This window comes from Silurus aristotelis (genome assembly GCF_946808225.1).
Source record: "Silurus aristotelis genome assembly, chromosome: 14".
Taxonomy (NCBI): domain Eukaryota; kingdom Metazoa; phylum Chordata; class Actinopteri; order Siluriformes; family Siluridae; genus Silurus; species Silurus aristotelis.
The window spans coordinates 5,355,244-5,379,714 of NC_139587.1; the positions used below are offsets into that span (position 1 = coordinate 5,355,244).

A 24,471-nucleotide genomic window follows, 5' to 3' on the forward strand; every position below is an offset into this window, starting at 1 on the left:
CTATAATTGGCTTTGCTTATTTATTTCCATTACACAGGTGTGCCAGACCTTCTCAGTGTAAATGATGTTTGACAGAAAACAGACTTAACAGTCTCTTAGTGTGCTGGATTCGACGTCCATCACCTTGAAAACCGAATTTACCTTTACGGTAGTTTGTATCATATTGTATGCTGCGAAATAATACATTTGTAATGCAGATATGACCTAAAATAACATTCCCCTTCCCCTCTAAAAAAATGCCTTGAACATTCAGTTTACTGTAAGCTTTACAGGTTTTCTGTGTCATATGCAAATAAGACTCCATAAGACTCCATCTACATGTGGATTATTGATATTCATTCAAAATTTTCACTTCATTTAAAAATTCTTGAAATTTCGTCAGATCTAATAAATTTCGTCAGATCAACCTTTACACACGTGGAAACGTGTGTACGTGTGTGTATATATTATGTGTGACCCCGGATAGTTGACGATTCAAAGCTTTGATAGGAGAAGCCTTGTGCTGAATGTCTGATTTCACATACAACTAATTTTCTTCCAATATGTTAATATAGAGCCTATTCAGTAATGCTGTAAATAAAGATGTAAAAAGAAAGAAGCTCTTAATAAATATTTTTAAGGTGCGTGAATAAATCCCAACCCCATGCGAAGGTTATAAGCGTCACTTTCGGTAATCGACAAAGGAGCATCTTGGTTAAAATATTTGTCTGGGATATTATATTAATATTATCATATTAATATCTATATAATAATATCTAGTCCCTATCAGCTGTACAATATGTTACCCTTTTACATTTGATGCCATGGTTACTTATAACGCAAGTTTCCATTCATCAAAAAAATCAATAGTGCTAACCACTGCAGCCCGAGGAAACACAATTCCTAATCCATAGTGCACGGGAACAGCATAAAACAGATTTACTGACCACTTGTCTAAGCGGGCACCCCTTGAACAGGTTCCATCCATTTCAAAATAAAACCCTTTAATATGAGCCAGACCGCAGCCCGCGATTCATTACATCCTGGCAATTACACTACGGCAACATGGGCAATCAATTCCCTTTACTGTGTATTCATGACCGGGTTTTTACATCAGCCCTATGATTTACAACAGACTGGATGTAACTTTCTATAAAGGACAACACTAAGATATAATTGCTGGAAGTGGATTATTAGGGCTGCGACAGGCTGGTTAGTAAATCATGATCCTCTTCTTTGAAGTCCTTTAAGAGAGCTCTTTTTTGAGAGTCTTCAGTAAAGGTCTTACCTCTGGAATGTTATTTTTTTTGTTACTGTCACTGCTTCTCTGCTTGCAATTAAAAGCAGCAATTAAAACTGACAAGGAGGTGCACATCTGTCCTCCTTCTCTTACGCCATTCCTAATAGTCTATCCGGATGAATTTGACAGATGGGTTGACTTGTGTTGAATTTGTTGCAAAACACAAAAGAAAGGCCGATCTTACCAGCGCATCAGCTTTGTGCTTTAGTTTCTTGGCTTCCTGCATGTAGTAGTCCGCATTGTGAACACTGTGGAAGAGGATATATATCACGTTTGATCAATAAAAGACATGTGCACAAAGTAAGATCCTTTCCCTCTGACCAAACACCAACCAACGAAGACATGTATGAAGAATCAAAGTGGAATGAACCTCCTTCCCTTTATTAAGCATGAAATCACCTTTCATTACCGTACTGCCTTGTTTTAGCTTTGTCTCACTCTTAAACCATGACCCTGTGATTGTAAAACTATATTTACTACTCCATCAAAAATATAAATGTGAACATACTTAGAATTAAAACTACTTTTTTATGTATTTATACTTTACATTTATAGAATTTGGCAGACGCCTTTATATAAAGCAACTTACAATAATTTTTTTATACAGCTTGAGCAGTTAAGGGTTAAGGGTCTTGCCCAAGAACCCAGCAGTGCAGCTTTTAGTACTACAGGGATTTGAACTTAAGACCTTCCGATCAAAAGTCCAACGCGATAACCACTGAGCTACCGCTTTTGAGCATTTTCATTCTGTTCAATTTTTCTTTCTCTACATTTAGAAAGGCTGCTGCTCCTTGCTACTTTGAAGTCGAAATGTACTGTAAATAGGTTTATTTATGCTTTTCTAACAATACTGTGTTACTTTAAGATATTCAATGGTAGAGTTCATGTCTAATTAAGTAACACCTTCCAGCGTAGCCACACGCACTGTGGGTTTAAATCCGGACTAAGATACAGATAAAGCAAAGATAATGTATTACACTTCTCTCTAATTCAATTCAATTCAATTCAATTCAATTCAATTCAATTCAATTCAATTCAATTCAATTCAATTCAATTCAATTCAATTTGATTGAAATAGCACCTTTAACAACGGACGCTGTGCCAAAGTACCTTAACGGAATTAAACAGATTAAATTTAGAAATGAGTCTATATAAATTTATCCCTCATAACTGAGCGCTTGGCAAGGAAAAACTCCCCAAGGTGGTAAGAGGAAGAAATCTTGAGAGGAACCAGACTCAAAAGGGAAACCCAAACTCATATGAGTGACACTGAAGGTCCATTCATTACAGTTCCGTTATTTTTGAGGGCATGAACTGTTCACTGATGGACACTTGAGTGGAAAAACTGTTCATGGAAACTGTAATCCTGAACCATTGTACCAAACTGCTAATATTAATTACAATCCAAATTCATCATCAAGGTTCTTGTTGAACCCTGCTCAATAACGGATCTTTAGACTGTTCACGTGGAACCATCTTCAGCCGAAGCGAGTGGTCTCTAATTGAAAAGAACTCTCTGGTCTGTTTATACACTTAATTAGCTAACTACAGTAGCCTGTCATTACCAGCTTTTAGATGAAGTACACCATCTCCAGCTTAAATATTTCTCCAGTAAAAGTCCTCCTTTTTCATTTCTACTTGAGTTAAAGTACAAAAGTACTTGCTATAGAATGAGTTTAATTGTTGAATGCAAAATACTAATTTATGAAAAAAAGAATGTAGTCATTTATGCAATTCAAGTCAATTTTTTCGCAATAGAGTATTCCAAAGTTACAGACACACAGTGTTTGCATGGAGTATAAGTTTTCTCATTGAGTGTCTGTAACAGGGAGGTGGTAGCTTAGTGGTAAAGACTTTGGATCTGAAGGTTGTGAGGTCAAATCCCAGCCACACCATACTATACCACACAGTTTATGGGCATCTGCCAAATGCTGTAAATGCAAACTATAAGAAAAAGTCCATAATTTTGTCAATTCAAAAGCGTGTACTGTTATCTCTATTTGTATACCTTTTGGATTTCAACCCAAAGTGGGTGTGACAAAGCCGAAAGGTGTTTCTATTAAAATATTACATCTACCATTACTGTACATCCCAACTTAAAGATAAACCCAATTTAATCATAAATTCACCACATAATGTTTGTTATGTCCAGCCAGCTTATAACTAGTTCCCTCATATGAAAGTGAAAACCTTTTTCTATATGAAAGTGAAAACGTTTTGTTGTGTCCTTTGGGATCCCAAAGCTCATCTCTAGACTCAGTCAGACACCCTGTATGTGAACCCTTCGAACAAGATTTCTGAAGAATTACACAGCATACCTGCTATTCATATACACTGTAGGTATTCACACCTCTTTAGAACACAGAAACACCTACGTGTTGTTGAATGTAAGTTTAGGTCTCCTGTGCTCCATATTGTCCATGGACAAAGATGAAGGGTTCGGCCACACGTTCGATTCGGCCTGACCGTTGGCGAGGAAACCCCCGGAGGTCTTTGTGTGGCTGTCTTCCTCCTGCTATACCATGAATACAGAAAAGAGTCGTGACGGCTATTTGGCTTTGCTTCAGGGGCAAATGTTCAGAGTTTGAGTTTAGATGACTCGGCATACAGCCATTTTTTTTTTTCGCCTACAAGGCTATTCTGAACTCCTTTCCGAAAGGGTCGTGTCTTCTCCCAATAACAGGGAAATGTATAGTTGAAGCCTTCAAGCGAAGGAAGGACTCGTGGATTAGTTTCGAATTCTGCTGCATAATCATTTTTTTCTACCAGAACCTGCATTGTTCATAGTCGCCTTTATTTCGAATGCGAGTTAAGAGAAGGTAAAATAAGCATCGAACACATTTCTAGAATTCCACCAAATATTATTTCTTGAGTCGTTAAAAATCATTTTAAAGACTTGTATTTTTTCGAGTCACAACCAGTTCTTACACATGCAGTTAAATTAACACCTCCAGTGCAGAGTGCGTGTGTGTGTTTTTTTATACAACAGATTAATGAGATGGAACAACAATGCAGGTATAATAATTCCACACTTTATTACTAATGAGATGAATATTTAACAATAATGAATTGTTGCTAATATGTTAATGACATTAAGAACAGGCAACATGTATGCTACGAACATGCGCTTAACACTTACGCTGCTGGTCTTGGAATGAGACTTGCTTTCGCCTTTGCGGTGCTTGTGACACGATGACGAGGACGATGACGAGGAAGAAGGTGGAAGCGAGTGCGTGGGGGGGAGGGCTGCAGGAAGGGGTTGTGTGCTTCCTTCCATACTAAAAGAGCTGCTCTCGCTGCTTCTTCGCTGGCGACCCATGGGCTCGTCTGAGAGTGGGGAGAGCAACGGTGGAAGGAGCTTCCTCGGCTGCTTCTTCGAAGAGCTTGTTGGAAAGCAAACCGGATGTTAGTGGTGCCTGGAAATGCCTTGAAATGTGGCTGCAAAATGCCCATTTTTAAATGCTTGGTTCTCTTGGATCAATAATGATGCTGAGTAAATCCTGACTAAAAAGCAAGACCCAAAATGTGGGTCTAGAGGGAAAGATAAACCCAATCTGAAGCTGAGGTCTGCGGCTGAGGTAGTGCACTGAAGTAAAGGGCCGAAAGGTTAATTTGTGAATACCGTCTGACTTGTTGACTCTCTCACTGACACTCGCTACAACTCTCAACACGTGCATACTTACCTAACATCATGCCAGTACTGGTGCTAAAATAGCTGTTAGGCCATGATGCAAATGCGTGTTCAAATGAAGTGAGCTGGATGGTGGAGAATGCCTGAGGGGCTAGGCTGCATTTTAGCATTTAACTAAACCCTAATTAGAGAGAGAAAAGCCTCTCCGAGGTTTAAGTAAACAACCGCTGAAATGTGGTGTCAATTTCCACACAGCCTCAGGCCATAATTTTGGCTAAAAATAGATAAGATGTCATTTAGTACTTTTCCCATTTCTTCCAATCCTTCAGGTTAGTGAAATGTTTTGTGCAGTAGAATTTTTATCTGCACTAGTATTTAAGGGACAGAAGTAAAATCAAATGACCAAATCCAGTTAATGCTACAGGTGTATTGATTTTTGAGGTTGCAGAATTGCCATTATGGTTTAACTGATCATATATAAGCTACAAGGCTAATAGTGAGGGATTATTTGAAGGGGTGGTATGAACAAATAGACAAATCCACCAATACATTTACTTGTCCCAGCTGTGGGAGGGCAGGAGGTTGGGGGAATAAACCCTACAAATCAGTACAAAATGTGAGGAAAATAAAATAGTAAATAAAATAAGTTGTTTTTGAAGTTGTTGATTAGATGAAACCCATTCTACATTTAACTACGTATTGGGAAAACGATTTGCTTACGTTTCACGGAACGTTATGACTTTCATACTACTTTGTATAACGCATAAAGTCGTTCCTCTAACAGTTATTTCTGTGATTTGTTAAAGTTGTGCGTCCAATCGTATTTAGATATTTTGTGGATGCTATTGAGCCTAGAGTTGAACATGGTGGCTTAAGGGCACCTGATTCACACACTCATCTTCATGTTCTACATTACATTGAATTGCATTTATGGCATTTATGGTCTAATTAACACATTTATACAACTGAGCAGGTGAGGGTTAAGGGCCTTGCTTAAGGGCCCATCTTGGTGGTGCTGGGAGTTGCATGAGCCGTTGATCAGATGACATTGGTGTAAAAAATATAATTTCCTTTAATTTAAAGGAAATGTTGTTTGACAAATTCTTTTCTGCTGTTTACATTTTAGAAATATGTGCATTTTACAAATATGTGCATTCAAGGCATTTGGCAGATGCCCTTATTCAGAGCGACTTACAATTTATCTCATTTAACTGAGCAGTTAAGGGCCTTGTTTAAGGGCCCCACAGTGGCATCTTAAAAGAAGAGCCTTTATTTGTCACACATACATTACAGCACAGTGAAATTATTTTTTTTCGCATATACAGGAGATCTTTTTAGACAACTAGGGTCAAACACGGTCAGCTAGGATTCAGCACCTCCGTAGAACATAGGGTTAAGGACCTTTCTCAGGGACCCAAGAGTGGCAACTTTGCGATACTGGGGTTGAAACTCCGATCTTCTGATCAGTATCCAAGAGCTTTAAGCACTGATGTACCACCTCGCCAAGGTGGTGGGATTTGAACTCATGATCCAACTTCCTAACCACTTAAGCTACCATTTACCCCTTTAAAAGCAATGCACTTTATCATTTTTTTCTCAGTAAATGACTAATTGACTTCTAATTACTAGAACAAATTAAAAAATAAACAGCCATTGACTGTCAATTTATCCACACAGGCCCAACTGTCTGAACTGTATAATGTAATGAGAATATGCTGAGCCTGCTCGTCTCAGAAAAAAACTCCCAGCATGTTTTATGTGAACATGTCCAGAACCTTTACAACAATAATAAAAAGTGCATTTCCTTTTCTAATCTGATTAAGAGGGGCAATGTAGCGTGTGCGCATTGATGCTGTCTGAACCAAACTGATTTAAAACCCAGCGGGAAGGTGATATCATTAAAAAGTCCCAGAGGTGCTCAGTGCTTCCCGTAACGAGCATTAGCAAGAGGCTAATATTTTAGCCCGGGGCTGCTTATCGCATTGTCAAGATCTGCAACAATTACTCATGTCTCGTGACAGTGGACACCAGCAGACAGACAGGACGGCCCCACGACCTCGGTTACAAGCATGTCTTTGGCGGGTGCATGTCCGCTCTGGCAGTTAATTGAATATCCAAAATTAGAGCAAGCTGGCGCAGTCATGTCAGAGTTTTATTAAGATAATTCAAAGAGACCAAGAGAAACGGAGTTACAGATGAGTATAAAGACTGACCTGCGATAATATACAGAATAAATAGTTTGAGAAAAGCACTAGAGCATCTTAGCTTAGGTTGATGGGCAACACCATTGAAGAAAACTTGAGGAAAACATGATTTAAAAGAAACAATAATATTTTGTTTATTATGTTAAGATTTTTTTTTTTTTACAGTTTATTCAAGTAAACAGACTGCATTTCAAAATTCCATACTTTTCAAATATGCAGTCAAATATGCAGATGTCCTTAAAGATTTTAAATGTGAACACCTTTTGGCCATGTCCACACTAATGTTTTCGTTTGAAAAGGCATATTTTTCTCTTCATTTTGGCCGCCCATCCACACCAAGGCAGTGTTTTCCGTATGTAGGTTTTTTTTTATTCTTCAAAGTGAATACATTTAAAGTGGCCTTTTCACGTCACAGTGTGGATTCCGAAAAACTTTTGGATTGCCAGAAAATAAATAAACGCCATGTGGAAACGTCTTACGAAGCTTCTTACGTTTTAGTACGGGGACGTGAGCGCTTTCAGATGTTTCAGTGTGGATAAGCAGAATTTGGGAAATTATTCAAAACAAAACTGTGGAGCGTTTTTAGACTAATTTTTTTTAGAAAACCTAATAGGGCAGTATATATTTGTAGCATATATATTATTTTTATATTATATATTTGTAGCATTGAAAAATTGTTCATTACTCAGTGTTTTTACCCATACTAATCCAGACATGGAAATTACTGAAATCAAATTCCATGCTTTTTCCTATTTTTCCAAAATGCATAGGAACCCTTTGCATTATTTAATAATAATTAAAAAAAAACCTTAAAACCAAATGATTACTTAATACACTTATCACAGGAAATAAAATATTTTTGTGTTAAAAGACATGAAATACTCACTCTTTTGTGTTGGAGATCTTGTGGTTATGGATGGGAGAGATACAGGGTGGGAGCAGGGCTTCTTTCTCCAGTTTTAACTTCTTGGTTCCACTCAACACCTCACAATGATCTGACTGCAGGTACAAAAGACAAATTTGTTCAACATCCTTTGTATGTGTATGTGTATATATATATACAGCACTGAAAGTGGCTGGGGTTTGTTCCCTGACCGATATATATATATATATATATATATATATATATATATATATATATATATATATATATATATATATATATATATATATATATATATATAAAATTGTATATTATATTTATTATTTAATGAAATTATATTTATAAAAATGTTATAGGCATGTTTGTGAAAGGGCCATGTGTTAAAAGTCAAAAGGCCCTTGAGTAAATTTTAAGTAAAATGATTATAAATAATTATAATAAAATAATAATAATAATAAAAAATTATTATGAATTATTATGAAAAAATACTATTTCGTAATGCCAGCAATACAATTTTAAACCTGTCGTAACGAAGTGGCATGTAAAGGAGAAGTGAGGCACCAAAAAATCCAAGTTTTGCCCGGGGCAAAAATATTGGTCAAGGCTATAAAGACGCTGAGCCCTAACTCTCCTGCACCTGGATCTTTACAAAAGAAACAGCAATTCATTGGGTTTAATAAAGATTTAAAAAGGATGTCCAGCTGTTCCAAGTAGGTACTTTTCTATAAAAAACAGCTTTCATTTTTTACGACTATAATCATCACTCTGTTTGAAAGTAGGATTATTTTCCACTGAAAAGAAACGCCCATGAAAAAGAAAATTAGGGTTATAAATTCCTCACATTCCTCAATAAACTTCAGTTGATGTATTGTTATTCCGATATTGCACTAAACGAAATGTGTAAGACATTACAAGAGAGCAAGAACTTGCCTTGTGTTTCCTCTTTGACTTGCTGGTGGGTTTTTCTAAGGGGATGGAGCCTGGTGACTGCTGCCTCCTGTGCTTGAAATTGGACTCTCGAGACTCGGTCTTGGCGGGGAGTGGCTCAGGTGGATCCTGCCCTGGAATCCGCGACAGGAGGCTGAGCTGAATCTTAACCCACAGGGACTTAATGTCCTCAAAGTCTTGCAGTGGTGACAAAAGCTCATTCTGTACCATCGAAATAGGGGAGAACAGAGGCTCCTCCAACAGGTCACTGGCAGCTGGGTCTGGTATAGAGGTACTGCTGGTGCTGGCAAGACTGCTGACACTTAGGATATTGCTGTTACAGTCCTTGGATTTAAAGTTCAGGCTGCTAGGGCCAGGGCAGGGATGATGTATTTTCGAAAGGTCCTCAGGGTCCGAGTGGCATTCTGATGAGGACGAGTCCGTTTCAATAAACTCCTTCGACTTTGGGATGATTTTACTAGGCCCTCTGTGCTTCTTTTTGTCTGGAGCTGTGTTGATTGCGGAGGGGGTGGGGGCAGCAGGAATGGTTACTGTAGTTGACCGAGGTTCTTTTCTGGGGGCAGTCTTGCCCCCTGGGGCTTTGCCTCTAGGTTTGGGTGGTTCTAAAGGTGGAGGTTCTTTCTCTTTTGGTGTAGTGCTGGAGTTGACCGGTCTGGGCCAGTTGTGCTCCTCAGTGGTTGAGGACTGTTCAACTTTCTTCGGTTGTTTCTTGCCTGTGCTTCTCCTGGAAGGAGGCAGATCAACTGAAGGTGGTGGCTTTATTTTGGTACCCTTCCCATCAGGACCCTTCTGACCTGTTTTAGGCTTGGCCTTTTCTCGGATAGGACTGAGCAAGGCCCGGTCTTTTGGGTCGGCTTGTGCCAAAGCTGCGCTGGGCTTGCTCTTACTACAGATTTGGTTCTCTGTAGCTTGGCCATCCTCAGGCTGGGAGCCTACAAGTTTATGGCTTTCTGATTGTGTGTTAGCAAGGGGCTTGTTGTGAGGGTTGACTTTGTTTAACCATTTATCCAACTGCCACTTGTTTGTTGATGGTGGTTCGGGCTTTAGAAAAAAGATATTGCTTTGTAAATGTGATGAGAAATCTTATTTGTAGCAAAACTTTTTACAATTTTACAGATACACAATGACTAGAGATGAACTAACATTGATTTATACAAATGTAATATAATAATTGTCTTGAAACATATGCAACCAATAATTTTAATGATCCATATTTACACTACATGAACATCATCTGTCTCCATAAGAACAATGATGATTCAGTCATTTGAATTTCACAGATACGTTACAAAAGAAGATGTGAAGAGGCGATTACATTAGGAAATCATAAAACTCCTGAATGGCAGATAAACTCAGTGGTGCATTGTCCTCAACTCTCAACCACAAAAAGAAGACGATGTTTTCATCACCCATATTATATCACATCATTTGTTTTGTACCATTATGCTCCAAGACATGTAAAAATCTTTCATTCGGAAACATAAAAACCTGCCTTGGATGATAGCAAATGACTTGGAAAAAGGAAGCCACAAAGATGAACAGGAATCCAAATGAACCATTAAAACCAGAGAGGGTGGAATATAGTGAACAGACTTTTCTGTTTGATCGGTGCCTCAGCAAAAATCCCTCTTTTTGTGCTGTACATCATTTAAAAGCCAGACTTGTTTTATTTCATTTGCTATATATATTTATACCAATGCAATTTGCCAAATCAGAAGTTGAACAGTACAGGTAGATAACGAATTGACACACACGAATGTACACATTTTACAGGCCTCCTAAAGCATTCCTGTTAAAACATTACAACTGTAAATTGCAGCTTGAAAAAAGGGATCTCTCCACATTTGCACTCTGCAGATATGGATCCTCCAGGTAGACCACAGGGAGCTATATATGAGGTGGTATCAAAACGGTTCAAGACTAGTTTTATAACATGCCAATAGATGGTAGCACAAGGCTGCATGCACAGTCACAGGGAGCACCAACCTTCATAAGTCAGTGTGCAAACATCTGCGATTTTAACATGAACAGCAAGTTAAAACGCCCTTCACCCAACTCTTCTCACACTGTAGTTTCTGGCTGGAAACAAAATGATCTTACATCCACACCCCTCCTACATGCCAGATTTGGCTCCTGCGGAATTTGCCCTCTTCCCAAAGATGAAGATCCAGCTCAAAGGTCGCCTGTTTGACACCATTGCGGAGATCCAGAGCGAATCGCAAAAGACATACTTTGAAAAGAAGACTTCCAGGACACATTCTAGAAGTGGCAGGAACGCTTGTAGCTTATTACTCATTTTCCTTGCTGCTTTTTGTCTAAACTGAGAAAGAATACAACTGCAACTGTGTTGAATGACCTAATGAATCAGTTTGAACTTAAAACAATCTGAGTAGTCCCTCTACTTTCACCATTGAGCTATTATTGTCTGACCAAATCTAAAATGCTAATTAAGCTACAGGAAATCAAACAGGAACCTCAATTTCATTTTTATCTAATTTTTTTATTTATTTTATTTTTTATTGTATCCCATGTCCTTCAAAGTACATCATAGTTACCACTTACTTTGGAGGATAAGAGTCAGTAAATGATTGAAAAATCAATATGTCCCTGGGTATATCCATCCATCCATCCATCCATCCATCCATCCATCCATCCATCCATCCATCCATCCATCCATCCATCCATCCATCCATCCATCCATCCATCCATCTATTCATTTTATTAATTCATTCTTTAGTAACTGTTGTGCCCAAGGTTATGGAAATCCAGTGTCTATGTCAGGAACCCTGGGCATCAAGCATCAAGCAAATACCATTCTGGAGGGGATTCCGATTCATCTCAGGACACCATGTACATACACTGACACACTCAATAGGTGTTAATGAAGCCAAATTTGAAAAGGAGCAATATGCAAAACCTGGAGCAATCCATGTAAACATGGGTAGAATCCCGCATAGACAGTAACTTGAGCTCAGGATCAAACAGGAGACTCTGAAGTTGCGAGGTGGTGAGGTGGAAACTCTCCCTAGTGTGCCTTATGGAACATACTGGGTTTTAATTTTTGCCTGGGGTTTATACCTCTGGTGTAGCGGCGCGGGACGCTCGGTTGCATTCGCTGTCACTGGAACTGCTCTCGCTGTCGGAATCAGACTCAGAGCTGCTTTCTGATTCGCTGGAACTCCCAGAAGCCCCGCTGGAGTGGCCACCTGGATCACTGCTCCGTGGTGTAGGCCCCGGAAGGCTGCAAACACACACACACACACACACACACACAAAATGGCGAAACATTATTTACATGTTGCATGATTAAACACAGAAGTCCGCACATGGGAGTCGGAAGAAATCTGTAATTTGAAGAATAAGTATTTACACCAAACACCCACCATTTATATCAGCGTGAATGTAAAGAAGCAATCGAACAAGATCGTTCTGTCTTTTAAGGTCAATAATGCCAAGCGCTGATAGAAAATAGCCTGGAAAATCAACTTGTGTGTTACATGCAGCATATGTCGAACGTGCCTCGAGCGACTGCGAGGGTCCAGCTAACCAAGACGCTATTAAAGAATGTGTGATTTATGGCTGAAAACGTAAAAGAGACATGGGCAGCTTGCTTCCCCCACCTACACAGTTATTATGCTATATCATCTCACTGTTCTCCGCTGCTGCTCACCATTATTTATCACTTCATGAAAAGACTGGAGATTTAATCCAATAAAATTCTGCATCTCGACATGTTCTCAGCCTCTGACGCCTGTGATTGCTTTACATGGGAGTTAAACGTGCTGGAGGGAGGCAAATTAAATCCCTTCCCAAAGGTCAGATTGGGCTTCTTTATTGTCAACACTTTGTTAGTGATTATATTGTGACAGAGAGATGTATCATCTCTTGCTGGGCCGATATTGCTTTTGGTCTCAGGAAAAAAAAAAAATTGCAGTCAGTAAATTAACTGCTGCACAATAAAGACGAGAATATTTTAGTCCTTGCTTTGGGTCTGGGGTGTGGTTTTGGGACCATAGCTAACTCAAGAGACCAGACAGTTTGGCAGGATGTAGTGATGGCATCATTTGGTATCTGCCTGTGCATGTTTTACCCCTATGTTTTGTTCGAGATGGGCAAGCGAGACCCGCGTTTCTGATAAAGCTGTAATATGTTAGCAGATTGTGTCAGCCAAAGCACTGCCAATGCTGAAGGCGACCAAGATGACAAGGCAAATATCTCCAGAGGATTGTCCCACAGAGCAAAGGCAGGAGGGCTAGGAATTCTTTTCAAAAAGGCGAAAACAACACAGAAGTGCTACAAAAAACACATTTTCAAAAATGTGTTTTACCAAAAGAAAAAAAAAAGCCCCACAGTGACCAATTGTTATTTAAAAAGTGACAAAAAAGCCTTTATTTGTCACATATTTCTTACAGCACAGTAACAATTCGTATGCCAGCGTTTTAGGAAGTCAGATTAGAGCATGATAGGACACCTCTTATGGAAAAAGGGTTGAGGGACTAAAAAGGGTTGGAGGACCAAAAGTAGCAGTACTAGGGCTTCCAACCTTCTGATCAGTGCATCCTAAAGTACAAGAGTAGTTAGATTAAAAACCTATTTCTAGTCTTTATTAAATAATTTCCTGTCCTGTGTTCAAAGCTTTTGGAAAATCCTGTTGGAAAAACACTTTTGACTGCAGCACAACAAGCAACCAAGCTATTAATGCTGAGCCTTTGAAAAAAGTCCTTAACTATTGAGTTGTATAAATGAGAGAGCTGTAAATTGTTCTGGATTTGGGTCAAATCTGTAAAATGCTGTAAATCAAAAAATATATATTAAATCCATGGATTAAACAGTGTATTTGATCATATTGTTGTCACTATTTTCCAAATAAAATTAATTACTCTAGGGCAGGGGTCCACAAATAAATGAGACCCACATAATTGGGCCAGGGCTACATAAATGGGTCGGTCTATAACAGAAAATTACATGGGCTGACATTAGCTTACTTTATTATTTAGGTAAACACTGTACAGACAAATGAGCATCACTTTTTTAAAAGCTATAAAAGAGCATTGTTGCTATCAAAATGATCATGAGGACATTTTTGCATATTCATTGCTATTGAAATCAAAACATTTACTTACTTATGCATATGCAATGAAGTAATACATATGCATATATTCATTAATAAATAGAATTCTATAATCAATCAATTATCAATAATAAATATAGCGCTCTCTGTGCAGCACGCCATCTCACATGTATAAACAAAGGTCAGTGATTCACCTCTAGAGGCCGCTCTCACAATGAGAGCAGACCAGAAGCCGGAAAAACTATTGGTATGGAATTTTGTTGATAGCCGATAGTTCCAGCAATCAACTATCGGTGCCTCGAGCTCTGTTAATAACTAATATAAATTTTTGTTTGAAAGCCAAAATTAAGTATCAAATACAGATATGTTATGAGTAAAACATTTTCAAAATATGTCTCTGGAATTGATCAGAGGGCCGTTTCAAATGTTGGGGCAGCCGTACTCGGCCGGTGAGTTGTAGTTTACGGACCCCTGCTCTAAGGTATGCTAGGTATTTAGGGAGGTTTAGGCAACAGCACACATGCAGGTTGAAAGAAAATGCTTGCATAATTTTAGAGCTACTGGTCGCAAAGCCGCAATACAATCCATGGAACATTCCCAACTCTCTCTCAAAGGCATCCCTATGGAGTCAAATTCCCAATTTCCAGATAATACTGCAAATAATTTTCTTTCTGTGAAACATGCTTTCAGCCCTTCGTTTTTGCCTTAATGGGGTTGACCTTTTGACTGATGATTGACAAGTCAGAAGAATAACGGGAACAATGCCTGCCAGTTTTTTTTTACTCCGTACCCAGGATACCATTGTTCACCTTGACCTTGAGTGCTAACCTCTGACCTACAGGCTCTCTAGCTGTCTAGCTTAGTGACAGGTATTACAAGTGGATTACATCATCGCAACAATGCCCAAGCCCACTCCATAAATACACACAATAATATCAATATTATACCAGATATGATTTATATAATTCCATTATGCACTAGAAAAAATTTTAATTAGCAGATCTATGTATGTACACATATAATAGTAAAGTCATACAAGAGTACTGTTTCTCCTACGAAGCCTAGTGATCCTGTTGAGGCATTATGTTTTAACACACTCCATTTGTCCTGAGTGAAGTAGTGTATGATTAATCAACAGCAAACTCAGCAGATCCTGAAGACTTGCAGTGCATATAGTACAGCAAACACGTAAAGTAGAAGCATTCATAATTGCCGCTAATCAGCATCAAATGCTAGAAATAGAACGTCTCTAGGTTGGCGCATTCCCCAAAGCTTTTTGACGCAGCTCGAGTTCCTGAAAGGGAACTCCCTTAGTTGGTATGAGGAAGAAACCTTGAGAAGAACCAGACTCAAAAGTGTCTCTCATCCTCATTTGGGTAATATCAAGAGTGTGATTATAATTTAAAAACAATACAAAACACTGGAGAGTGAGAACTACCATATTTGTCCTCAAAGTTAATGTGTTAGAAGCAGAAAAAATGGGCAGCGTAAGGGTTCGAGTGAGTTTGACAAATTGTGATGGTTAGACGACTGGGTCAGAGCATCTCCAAAACTGCAGCTCTTGTGGGCTATTCCTGGTCTGCAGTGGTCAGTGGTTATTAAAAGAGCTCCAAGGAAGGAACAGTGGTGAACAGGGTTGACAGGGTCTGAGGGCGGCTGAGGCTCACGTGGGGAGCAAAGGCTGGTCCGTGTGGTCCGATTCAACAGAACTCCTGTAGCTCAAACTGCTGAATAACTTAATGCTGTTAATGCTTAATGGGTCAGAACTGTTTTGGCAGCAAAAAGGGGACCAACACAATATTAATTAAGTGGCCAATTTGTTATAGCATTAAATATCTCAGACTTGCTTGTAAAACAGGAAAAAGAGGGTCACATAATAACAATGTTAACAATTAACAGTAACTAATTAGCAGGTTTAGCAAATGTGTTGGTGCTGCTATCGTGCTATCAAGTCAACATAAAAGACAAGTTCATTAGGAACAGATTCAAACTAATTATATTTCTTTACATTTAAATTTAACACCTTTGGGATGAATTTGAATGTTGATTGCACCCTCAGGCCTCCTCACCTCACCTACATCAGTACCTAAACTAAATGTGAAGTACGTCATATGGTCAGGTGTTTAGAAACTTTTGTTCATATATTGTATTTTGGTGCTTTTAAGAGAGAGAGAAATATGAGATATGCTGTAAAATGGTTCCGTTACAAAGCATTGAATATTTATGCAATAAATAGTTATTTCATTATTTATTCATTGGAGATTTTATTGAACGCTTGGAATCATTTGGTTTGTGGGGAGACTACACGAGGGCGTCCTAAAGCATTGGAGTGTATTAAGGGAAGAAAATGTGATGATCAGCAGCATAATTTCGCAGCTTCGCTGCTTACTTGAAGTTAATAAGTGCTTTGACAGCATTCAAAGCTTTATTACGTGTAGGAGATTTGCATGTGTGTGTGTGTGTGTGTGTGTGTGTGTGTGTGTGTGTGTGTGTGTGTGTGTGTGTGTGTGTGTGTGTGTGTGTGTGTGTGCGTGTGTGTGTGTAAGTGCATGCGCTTTTGTTTTGCTATGAATTATTCAAGTGCTGAATGTTTGTGGTTGTGAATGTATGTGTGGCTGTTATCATCTTTGCATTGACATCTCTGGTGCTGTGTGACTCTGAATTTAAAGTGTCACAGAGTTTAGAGTGAAACTGACTTGATCAGCCCGAATATGTCGAGAGGGAATAAAGACGCTTTGTGTTTCTTTCAGCTCATAGCAAACATTGGTGACTTTTGCTAAAAAGCGTGAGAACACAATGTTACCTCAGACTTCAGAAAGGTATAAGGACTCTTTCTGATTCATCATCCTTTACACAGAAATGTATTTATCCCTCTGTATCTGTATTTATGGGATTAACTAGCTAACTAGCTCGCTATACTTTATTAAGATATGTTAGCTGCTATTGGTTTTGTCTGGTCAGTAATGTTTTTGGAGGCAGCTAAACAAACTCATACACTATATGGATAAAAAGTATGTGGTTCTTCCTCAAACTGTTACCAGAAATTTGGAGGCACACATTTGTGAGGATATCTGTAGATGTATTAGCATTAAATTACCCTTTACTTGAAAACCAAACCTGTTACAGCATGGTAATGCCCCTGTGCACAAAGCCAGCTCTATGAAGATTTGCTTTACATGGGTTGGAAAATATTAAGTGGCCTGCTATAGAGCCCAAACCTCATGCACCTATTACTGCAAAACTCCACAATGTAAAATGTAATAAATAAACATTCTGAGTTCCCTTTCAGAAACTCGAGCTGCATCGTTCCCTCAAAGAACTAGGACTGCACGTTTTTCCTTGTCCAGGCTGCTTATCAGGAATAAACATACATCATTCATGTTAATTCTTAAATTGCTTTGAGACAATGTCAATTGTGAAAAGCGCTATAAAAATAAACTTCAACTTGATTTCAAAACTGTTCAATTGCTGCCTAATAAATCCCACCCACTAACAGGTGCCGTGATGAAGAGATAATCAGTGTCACTCACTTCACCAGTTATAATTTTATAATGTCATAATATTAAGCCTGGTCTGTCTATTATTATTAATTAATTATTTTTTTTTATTTATTTTTTTTTAGGTGCGCACCTTCTCTTCCTTTCACATCACCTTGCATGAGCCCTCTGCAGGTTTGGCAAGTCCGCTGCTGAACTGACAGCTGGAGAAAACGACTCGCATCGACTCTTGACTTTCTTCCACTGATACCATAATCTCAGATCAATGCGGCTGAAAGGAGGTGAGAAAAAGCCCCCAGGCCCAGTTTGGAAAACCAAGGATAAATCCAAGCAACCAGAAGAGCCCCGGCATCAGGGAGTAAGCACTCGGTTAGAGGGAGTCATTAAATCTAGGCTCATCCAGATATTCGGTCGAGCGGGAGAGCTTTCGCATCCCTGTCGATTCAAAACTACGGGGGAGGAGAGGTTCTGAAGGCCTCTGCTGGCTCATTCTGTATTTGTTTGCAGCTTCTAATTATTTAAACATCTTTCAGAGACAAGGTGCCTAGGGCGACTCTGAGCAGCCTCGCATTAGCATTCGGCTATCTTCTACCACTTCTCGTATCCAAGGGCAGAACTGGAGTTCTTTTTCTTTCTCCCAGTCTACCCTTCAGCGAAGTTTAATACTTAATTATAGATTAATGAATTCTGCAGTCGTCTCAGCAGGCTGAGACCCGGGTAGAAGCTTAAAAGTCTACGTTTGATTCGATTCCCTTCTGACAGACAAGTCTGGTTTGACACACTTCCAGCCCTGGACAGCAAGCATCCAGACCTCCACTCCAATGTACAGCACTAGTGTTTCCATTAGCCTTGAATTTATACATTTTCTGAGTTAGCATGAGAATGCATCAAATTTAAATGATAAAGAAAATCCACAGGAAAAAATAATTGTGCAAAAAAAAAAAATTATAAGAACCGAAAGAATGAGAGAAGGAGAACCTGAGAGAGAGAGAGTAAGAGAAAAAGAGAGAGAAAGACAGAGTGTGTGAAAGAGAGAGAGAAAGATCAAGACAATGCTGGAGGGGTGTCATCTATAATTTAGCTGTCCTCACTCAGCGTGCCACTTTATTAAATGATCTTCAGCATGTGCTGTACTACATTATTTTTATAAATCACCCCAAAGAATAACATCTTCAAAATGATCACCGCAGCTTTCCTCTGCCCCTAAATCTATTACAGCCTTTAATTGATTAAATCATCAGCCCTTTTTTCACTACTGAACGTGTAGCTGCTCGGGTCGCTTCTGCATCAAGGTACAATCCCGCTTACGGAGTCCATTCTGGAATTGAGCGAGAGAGAAAAAAAAAACAACAACACTTTTGACCTGCAACTCAGAAAAAAAAAAAGAAAGAAGAGAAAGCAAAAAAAAAAAAAAAATGTTATTAGATGGCAGATTTTACTACCATGATTTACTACCCCCCCTCTCTTTTTTCACTCTCTGTATAATTCACATATGTATATAACCTTTTCATAAACACTGTATACAATATCTCTGCACTATCCATGACCATTGTACTCATTGTATATAATCACCTTTCCATGTACTGTTTATTTAAATTCATATTATTCATCATTTTATATCGTTCATTCATCTGTCATTGTTTATTTATATCTATCAGATATCACAGCCTTATCAGACTGTACATATGTACATATCAATGCGCTTCTGGTTAAATGCTAACTGCATTTCATTGCCTTGTACCATAACTTGTCCAATGACTATAAAGTTTACATTTACATTTATGGCATTTAGCAGACGCCTTTATCCAGAGAAACTTACAACTGAGGATTAAGGGTCTTTCTTTAAGGCCCAAGGGCCCAGCAGTAGCCGCTTGGTGGTGTAAAATAGTCTCGGAAATGCACTGATTACTTCAATACCGTTCACCACTGCTAAGCAATTATTCGATATCAATCAGATTCCTTGGAGTACTCAAGTGAAAATCATATAATCTTGTGGAGTGAACACAAGATTATATGTATATGATACAGTGTTGACAAATTAGTAGCTGAAGAACTCTGGAAAAAAATTTTGTACATATGATATGTTAAAAACACCAACAACAATGGACAAGAGAACAACAACAAAGTCAAGCACAAAGATGTTACATATCTCTCATGCTAGCGCAATAAACTAGCCTTGGATTCAAACAGCATGCTAGCTAGACTCAAATATACACTTGAAACTGACTTTTAAGAACTAAATCAGGACTGCTCACAGGAATGTATTCACGTTTTGCTTTATTTTAGTGTGTATTAATGCGATTAGCTCCCCAACTAGCTATCTGTATTTCATAGGCAAGGAAAGAATTTATAAAAATCACACTGGACATTTCACTTCTGTACACGGTTTGGAAAAATCGTTTTGAGTAGCACTCAAAGTGTTATACTATAAAAAAAGTTTCTTTATATAAACTTTTTAAACACTTAGTTATTTAAACATTTACAGTAATTAGATGGTAAGAAACACCACAAACCTAAATAACAACATTCTATGATACAATAACTGTTTCAAATACAATCTTCGTTGATTGGTTAACAGCACGACTCATGGGTTCAAAACGCACCAAAGCTTTTAAATGTCAGTGAATTGCATGATATCCCAATGCCTTCAGATGTAGTTTTATCTCATGCTCTAGCAGGCTCCAGTCGAAACTATCAGCTTTCTCAGACACAAAACGGGATCTGTGCCATTGCAAAAGGGTGGCACACGATCCCAGCCCTGCTGCTGGCTCATCTTCAACCCATTTGGAAAAGCAAAAACATAAGAGCAAAAACAAAATTCCTCCAACTTTGAAGTTTTTTCACATGCCACAAGAGCTAAATGAAAGCCAATGGTCATGAATAGAGCCAACAAAGAGCAAAATGTCAAAGTTTATATGATTAATATGAGATAAATTAAGCATATAAGCACTTTTGAGGTTGCCAGCTATAACAGAATGGAGCAGAACTTATAACCCTTGTGAGCTTTTTACAAAAAAACCCCAAAAAAACACAAATTTAGGATAGCATTATACTATACAGTGGTGAATATGACCTCCCTGCTACGGGCTGTAATGGTTTAAACAGATTTTTAAATATATGTCACATTCTATAATGTAGATCTAAAGAATTAACTTTTGTCAAAAAGCAACATGGACAAAGGTTTAGTACACACCAGACCATAACATTTATATTTGCTGCCTTCCACATTTAGTTGCACCATTTACTTTTATAGTAGCCTCAACTTTTCTGAGAAGATGTTCCACTAGATTTTGAAGTGTGTTTATGCAGATTTGTGCTCATTCAGCCATTAAGGTGTTAGTAAAGTCAGGTACTGATGTACATGAGGTGAGGATGCCTGGGATGCAGTCAGCGTTCAAATTTATCCTGATCGGTTGAGGTCAGAGCTCTATAGCAGGCCACTCAAGATCTTTCACTGAACCATAGAAATCCTATCTTCATAAAACTGGCTTTGTACAGAGAGGCATTGTCAAGTTATTTTCAAGGTAAAATGTAATGCTACTGCATCCAAAGACATCTTTGTGCCTTCAACTTTGTGGTAACAGTTTGGAAAAGAATCATATATGGCTGGTGTCCCAACACTTTTTTCCATAAAGTGTTTAAAGCAGTAATTTAATGAGAAAAAAGTAAAAATGAGCACCAGGGTTGTGTAAAAATTGTACACCAGGGTGTACAATCCATAGAGCATCATTTCTTGGACCACTTTTGATAGATACTGACCACTTCAGCCCAGGAACACCCCATTTTGGAGATGCTCTGACCCAGTCATCTGACCCAGTCGTCACGATTTGGCCCTTGTCGCTTGCCCATTTTTCATGCTTCTATCACATCAACTTTGAGGTCCAAATGTTCACTTGTTGCCTAAAATATCAACAGTGCTTATAGAAAGCATGTGCAAATGAACCAGGGTACATACTGTTTCTGGAAACAATCATTTATTTAAACTGTTGCATTTGATGCATCTTCGGATCGCATCGCATCCCATCTTCTGATCGCATTGCCATCCACTGATGGGTTTGTAACTTCCAAATGCATTGTTATTCGGGACGTTCGCTCCTCACTGGTGTCAATTCTAGTGCAATTATTAGTTTGTAAATACAATAAGACACAATGACCCAGACTTTGGGCATAAGATTCAGTCTATTCATTAATACTTCCGAATCATTTACAGTGTTAGGAAAAAAAATAAAAAATGTGAACGTGACCTCAAAAAAGCGTCACCTTTACGATAAAGCAGCCATACTGTAGTGTTACAGATCGGCTAATTAATAAACATCTCATTCTAATGAAGAACATTCAGAAAGCAGACTCAGGAGAGCAGAAGGTATTACAACTACCGCCTGATACTATTTGCCATAATGATGAGCAATTAGATCACATAAGCAGTCTGATCTAATTCGCTGCTGCCTTCCAGAGACAAAATGGCACCGTTCACATAGTAAACAACTCATTAATATGGTGAAGGCTTTCCGTTTTTTTTTTCTCCCTCTGGATGTTACAAACACAGTCCCTAAACTCAGTCTGGGATAATTTTTCATTGTGTACGCACGTGTGCGTCTCTGTGTTATTGCGATTAAGGGGGGGTGCATAATAAATGAGAGCGAGAGAGAGAGAAAGAATAAGAAAAAGAGAGAGAGTAATAGATTATGACTGAAGAAAAAAACATAAATGAATTAAGATGCAAACAAAGCTACATGCATTAAGCACCAAGTCTGACTATGATAAATACCTGAAAGCCCTCAGCTACTGAAAATGAGGAACTCTGGCCAAGAGAGATTAAAAGAACCATTAAGAACGCGGTGTAATAATATTCCTTTAATTATGCCGAATCAGCTAGTGACAATAGCCACGGTTCACCTCTGTAATACTTTAGCGGAGCTCAATTGGATGCGATCAGAACGCGTAATAGTGTTCATGCGAGCGTATAACGGATCCTGCTGAGAGCGTATGTTCGTGTGGATCTGATTGATTATCAATCTAAAGGTAAGCCGAATTCATATGAGCAAACAGGAAGTAAAACAATGTGACAGGGTCTGTGTAAGGATACATCTACACTAATACGAATAAATAAATATATTAAAAACGGCGTTTCCTTTGAAAAACGTTCCCCATCCACACTTTCATTTTTAATCGTTTTCAAATTTGCTCGTTGAAAACTATTTACTTTCTGGCTCCTGAAAACCGTTTTCATCGTTTTCAGAAAGCTTTCATTTTCAACGTCGAGGGTTTTCAAAAGGGTTCTCAAAAAAGTTTTTGTTGACTGAAATCGCTGTCTCAGTGTGGACTGAACGGCAAAATGTTAAGAAAAATATGCGTTTTCAAACCAAAACATATTAGTTAGGACATGGCCTAAGAAAACAAGGTGTCATGTGAAGGTTGTGTTTCAACTTTTCGAAATTGAATGTTTTTGGGCACACCCTCAAGGGTTTTATTGCTCTTATACCACAGGAATTTGTCAAAAAAAATAAATACACATTTTATTAAAAAAAATAAATGATGCATTCTAATAATATTAATTTATACTGAAATTATTGTTGCCATAGATTTAAAAAATACCGTATTTTTCGGACTATAAGCCGCTACTTTTTTCCTGATTTATATTTATATATTAAATATTTATGAATTTTTCCTAGGTTTTTACCGGTTTCACAAACTTCAAGCAAAAAAACTGAACCCCATAACATTAGACCAATTAAATTTCCGAACGGAAAAGAAAAAACGCACCTCACCTGTGTTCTGAGCTGCACGGCTTCAGGAGAAAAAAAGTTTTTCTTAAACGCACACCGATGCCAAAAGATAAACTCCTGAGAGAAATAGTTGTGAAAGGAAGGAGGAAGACAGTTAACAATGATTTACTTGGTAGGCAACTGTTTAGATACAAGCCGTTGTAGTACGTTGAGTCTGGGTGAAGGGAGAGCTCGCTAACTCCAGTTGCAACAGAAATCATTTAAGCACAGACAGGTTTCCAAAACTCGTGCTTTTTTATTATTCTTGGCAACAGCGTTACGGGTTAGTCAAAGAAACTTACAAATAAGCATCAGAAAATAATAAGGACATATTCCTCGGTCTCCACACATGCAGTAAGAGCGGAAAAATGCGGGGCCAGGCTATTCCCAAAATACCGCTATGCTCCTAAAGGAAGCGCAACATATTTCACCCGTTACACCGTGTAACAGACACTGTCTTTCCTTCAAGCCTGTGTAAAGTTCATTAGTTTCAATGTAGGCTTATAGACAGGTGCGGCTTATTTATGTTTAAAATAAAAATCGTTGTCAAATTCAGTGGGTGCGGCTTATATTTGGTGCGCTTTATAGTAAGGAAATTACGGTACTTAAATTACTGTTATTGTTTTGTGTGAACACTGAGCACAATATTTTTTTACTATACTAAGAAAAATAAAATGCAACTTTTATGTTATGTTACAAATGAGAAAAACTTTTCAGAATATTTAGCTCTGACTGATAGAACACACTCATATTGTACTGTCTCTTTTCGACAGTAAATGTCCCCTTGGTGAAATTGTAAGTGTCCCCACACCATTTTATATATATGTTAATGTGGAGATAAGACGAGACCCTGTAAAAGACACTGTATTACTACAGAAACAATTACATATTCTAGCGAGCACATTATTTTAACGCTTGCAGTTAGAACTGCTGTCAGAACTGCTGTTATAGAAAATGATTATAATAGAAACACTTCCTAACCAATCCCTATTCAAGCATTCAATGCTGTGATATAATTATGTAATATACATGTATAGTTGTACATGTATAATGTACATACATGTATAATATATAGTTATTCTTTTGTTACACATCATCCACCCACATGACAGAACCTTTTGGCATGCACTAGAGTGACCTTTTGCTCAATGCCACAAATGTTAATCTACCCACTAGAAGGGAATATACACACA

The 24,471-nt window shown here is 38.3% G+C and overlaps 1 protein-coding gene across 4 annotated transcripts in view; it reads right to left on the reverse strand.

The window, feature by feature from the left end:
• The window catches only part of aff2 (AF4/FMR2 family, member 2), a 255,571-nt gene that overhangs the window by 14,309 nt on the left and 216,791 nt on the right, over nucleotides 1-24,471 (reverse strand). Inside the window, exons 10-15 of one of the 4 annotated variants that reach the window (XM_083561461.1) lie at nucleotides 12,024-12,186; nucleotides 8,928-9,986; nucleotides 8,001-8,113; nucleotides 4,419-4,662; nucleotides 3,655-3,791; nucleotides 1,464-1,527 (exon numbers count right to left, since the gene is read on the reverse strand). In XM_083561461.1, coding sequence (XP_083417587.1) covers nucleotides 1,464-1,527; nucleotides 3,655-3,791; nucleotides 4,419-4,662; nucleotides 8,001-8,113; nucleotides 8,928-9,986; nucleotides 12,024-12,186 — 1,780 coding nt within the window. Of the gene's footprint in view, nucleotides 1-1,463; nucleotides 1,528-3,654; nucleotides 3,795-4,418; nucleotides 4,663-8,000; nucleotides 8,114-8,923; nucleotides 9,987-12,023; nucleotides 12,187-24,471 lie in introns of all 4 variants that reach the window. The other 3 variants (XM_083561459.1, XM_083561462.1, XM_083561460.1) reach the window with 3 other exon arrangements.